At 51.2% G+C, this 3,921-nt stretch overlaps 1 protein-coding gene across 4 annotated transcripts in view; it reads left to right on the forward strand.

The window, feature by feature from the left end:
• ptprdb (protein tyrosine phosphatase receptor type Db) overlaps positions 1-3,639 on the forward strand; it is a 59,338-nt gene extending 55,699 nt beyond the window's left edge. For 3 of the 4 annotated variants that reach the window (XM_063008214.1, XM_063008216.1, XM_063008215.1), the window contains 5 exons: positions 1-65; positions 164-289; positions 392-546; positions 828-963; positions 1,134-3,639. The exon at positions 1-65 is cut by the window's left edge and continues 62 nt beyond it. In XM_063008214.1, the coding sequence (XP_062864284.1) occupies positions 1-65; positions 164-289; positions 392-546; positions 828-963; positions 1,134-1,202 (551 nt within the window). In that variant the 3' untranslated portion in view covers positions 1,203-3,639. Of the gene's footprint in view, positions 66-163; positions 290-391; positions 547-827; positions 964-1,133 lie in introns of those variants that run through there. The other variant, XM_063008217.1, reaches the window with a different exon arrangement.
• The last annotated feature ends 282 nt before the right edge of the window (positions 3,640-3,921 follow it).

Below are 3,921 nucleotides of genomic sequence, written 5' to 3' on the forward strand. Positions count from 1 at the left end.
GGATGCTGTGGGAGCACAACTCCACCATCGTGGTCATGCTCACCAAACTCCGGGAGATGGGACGGGTAACGCCGGCGTACACTCGTCACTGTCTGCTCCCTCACTGGAGTTCTATGGAGGTATAAAGAACTGAAGAGAGTGTGTGTGTGTGTGTGTGTTGCAGGAGAAGTGTCATCAGTACTGGCCGTCGGAGAGGTCGGCGCGCTATCAGTACTTCGTGGTGGATCCCATGGCGGAGTACAACATGCCGCAGTACATCCTGAGAGAATTTAAAGTGACTGATGCCAGAGTACGTCTCTCTCACACACACACACACACACACACACACACTCATATATATACTGTATGTGTGTGTATATATATTTATTTATTTACGTGTTTGTGTTCTCAGGACGGCCAGTCCCGAACCGTCCGGCAGTTCCAGTTCACCGATTGGCCGGAACAAGGCGTGCCCAAGTCTGGGGAGGGATTCATCGATTTCATTGGCCAAGTACACAAGACGAAGGAGCAGTTTGGTCAGGACGGACCAATCACAGTGCACTGCAGGTGAGAGAGCCTCCAATCACAGTGCACTGCAGGTGAGAGAGCCTTCCTGGAGCCAAAATCCAGGAAGGCTCTTCACTGGATTTTGGCGGTCGGCACACCGATTCATCCCGGAGATGTTTAAGGGAGCTCTGTGCAATCATGCTTGATGAGTGAAGGGCCTTCCCTAAATTGTTGTGACAGACTTACTACATTAGTTGGTTAGTTGAGTGTTGGTTGAAAGACCCAGGTAGCGGTGACCATGTGACCTGGCGGTTAGTAATGGAAAGCGATGTGTGTTGCAGCGCCGGTGTCGGGAGGACGGGCGTGTTCATCACCCTGAGCATAGTGTTAGAGAGGATGCGCTACGAGGGCGTGGTCGACATCTTCCAAACCGTCAAAATGCTGCGGACGCAAAGACCAGCCATGGTGCAGACCGAGGTAAGCACACACACACACACACATATACACACACACATACATATACATACACACACATATATACGCACATATATATAAACACACACAAAATCCAGATAAGAAAACACGTCTTCGTGTGTGTGTGTGTGTGTGTGTGTGTGTGTGTGTGTGTGTGTGTGTGTGTCCCACAGGAGCAGTACCAGTTCTGTTACCGGGCAGCGCTGGAGTACCTGGGCAGTTTCGATCACTATGCAACATAAAGTCTCTCCGGACTCTCTCGCGCCGGGCCGTCGCCTCCCGCCGCCGCCCTCCACGGTCTCGCCCGGGACGGCGGCGACCGCACTCACTCCGAAAAAAGACGGGACGCACACACTCACGCACAAATGTTTCCTCAGAGAAGTGTCCCGAGAGCACAGAGACTGATCCACAGTGTACATAATTATAACGATTTAAATAGTGAAGTCGTATACACGGCCCATTCCGACAGTACTCAGAGCCCTCGAGCTTGTATGACCTGGGGTCTGTCCGGAAACCAATGAGCTGCCTCGCTGCCTACCTAAGTAGTGAAGATTCAAGGCGCTCCTTGCCCAGATATCCTCGCCCGGATCTTCGTTCCTCACACGGCGCTGGGTACTATCTGAATCCGCCGTGTATATATAAATATTATAAATATATACACACACACACACACACACACTGTTCATGTATTACTGATTGCACAATTGCTTTTGGGTGCCGTTTTAAGTATTAAATGTAAACGAAAGTGGCACAAAGTCTACACCGTTCACGTAAACGTGGTGGCGCGTTCAATAAAACAGTCGTAGTGCCTTATCACAGCACACATCCGCCGTCTAGTCAGATCACGTTAAGTGTCGGACTTCGGAACCTCCATTCTGTTCTAACGGTTGTTTCTTATCTGCTTACAACAGCCACGTCGCTTATCTCTTATCATTTCAATCCCAAGCGACTTGCAGTACTGTGACGGTATACAGTCCGAGCAATCGAGGGTTAAGAGCCTCGCTCAAGGGCAGTGGTGGGGCTTGAACCAGCGACCTTCTGATTACTAGTCCGGTACCTTAACCACTAGGCTACAACTACAAGTCTCCTTCAGAAATAGGACTCGGTAAGCGGAACCTCCCGAGCACTCCTCACCTCTCGTGACCGCGCCCGTTAGATTTATCGGCACGATCGTGGCTTCCTACAGCGGTGGAATAGCCGAAGAACAAGAAGCGGATACTATAGTCCTGCTTTTATCCTGCTCCAGCCATATCACACTGGGTGTTGGACTTTGGAACCTCCATTCTGTGCTAACGGTTGTTTCCTATCTGCGTGCGTACGACAGCCACGCTGCTTATCTCAAGCAGGCTACCTCTTAAAACCCTTATAATTTTCATCCGAAGCGACTTCGAGGGTTAAGAGCCTTGCTCAAGGGCCCAACGGTGCCAACCTGGCGGATTACTTTCGATTACTAGTCCGGTACCTTAACCACTAGGCTACAACTACAAGTCTCCTCTGGTACACCCTTCAGAAATGGGACTCGGAGAGCACAACCTCCCTTTCTTAACTCGATCGAGCACTCCTCACCTCTCGTGACCGCGCCCGTTAGATTTATCGGCACAATTCTTCGGTGGAATAGCCGAAGAACTAGAAGCGGATACTATAGCCCTGCTTTTATCCTGCTCTAGCCGTATCACACTGGGTGTTGGACTTTGGAACCTCCATTCTGTGCTAACGGTTGTTTCCTATCTGCGTACGACAGTAAGATCTCATCTTCCCACGACGACCCCGACGGACGAGCTGCTGTGGGGGGGGGGGGGGGGGGCACTGTCAGGTTTACACTTCGGGAAATCAGGGTCCAAGTAGCGTCACAGTCCTAGTTCGGTTCGATTCCCGCGGCCACGACGGACGTCCACCGACAGACAGACGCGTGCATGTTCCGGTACACAGCCATTATCGTTCGGTGTCACAGACGTTTGGTGTTTCGGTGTTCTCCAGAAAATTGCGTCGTAGATACGGTCAGCAGGTCAGGTGATTCCACCTAGCCATCCTATTGGCTCGCTCCTAAAATCATCCTGATGGAACAATAATACACGGTACGGTACGGCCAAAAGTATTCGGACGCCCGACCCCGAGCTTGTCGGACGTCCCGCTTCAAGGCTTCTCGCAGGAGTATGGGGATTTGTGCCCGTTTGGTCGTAAGCCTCCGTTGACGTTCCGGTTCATCCCAAGGCTGTTCAGTTGGGCTGAGGTCGCTAGTCTTCTTGTCTGTATAGAGCTTGCTTACGTGGGAACAGGAAGGAGCCTTCCCTAAACTGTTTACATTCAGCAGACGACAAGCCTCGGACCTCGCTCAAGGGTCCAACAGTGACAACCTATCAGTCTTGGAGATGGACCAGCGATCTTTTGGACCTGGCGTCCCAGTACTTCAGTCCGTACCGTGTGTATTTAAAGGCAGGTGTGCGATTTAAGGTGGAACGCTGACCGCGACGTCCAGAGTCCCGACGCGAGCACGAGTCCGGCCCGCCGGCCACCGTTTACCTCCGATTCTTTTGTAGTACGTGTAAATATTTTAGAGAACTACCGGCGAGGCTTTTTTTATTTTCCTACCCGTGTTACAGCGTGAGGACAAGTCGTGTGATGAATACCGGAGTGTTTGTGAAACCTTTCGTTTGTTTATGAATAAACTGCTAAGAAATGCGCTGGTGCTTTTCTCTTTCTTATATCGCACTTCAAATGGGGGGGGGGGGGGGGGGGGGGCAGAAACAAAATGAGCCGAACATGAGGGGGTGAGGTCATGTGAGGCAAACTGTCCATATAATTAGGGATCCTGGGTTTTTAAAAAAACCCCAGCGGTTGGATTGGCGTCCCGTCCGGGGACCCACTGCGACCCTGAGCGGGATAAAGCCACGGGCACATCTGCTGTGGTATCAAGATCAAATACAAATATATGTAATCTATGAGTTGTCGCCCTTTATCTGT

The sequence above is a fragment of the Trichomycterus rosablanca genome, chromosome 14, assembly GCF_030014385.1.
Source record: "Trichomycterus rosablanca isolate fTriRos1 chromosome 14, fTriRos1.hap1, whole genome shotgun sequence".
In the NCBI taxonomy this organism is placed as follows: Eukaryota; Metazoa; Chordata; class Actinopteri; order Siluriformes; family Trichomycteridae; genus Trichomycterus; species Trichomycterus rosablanca.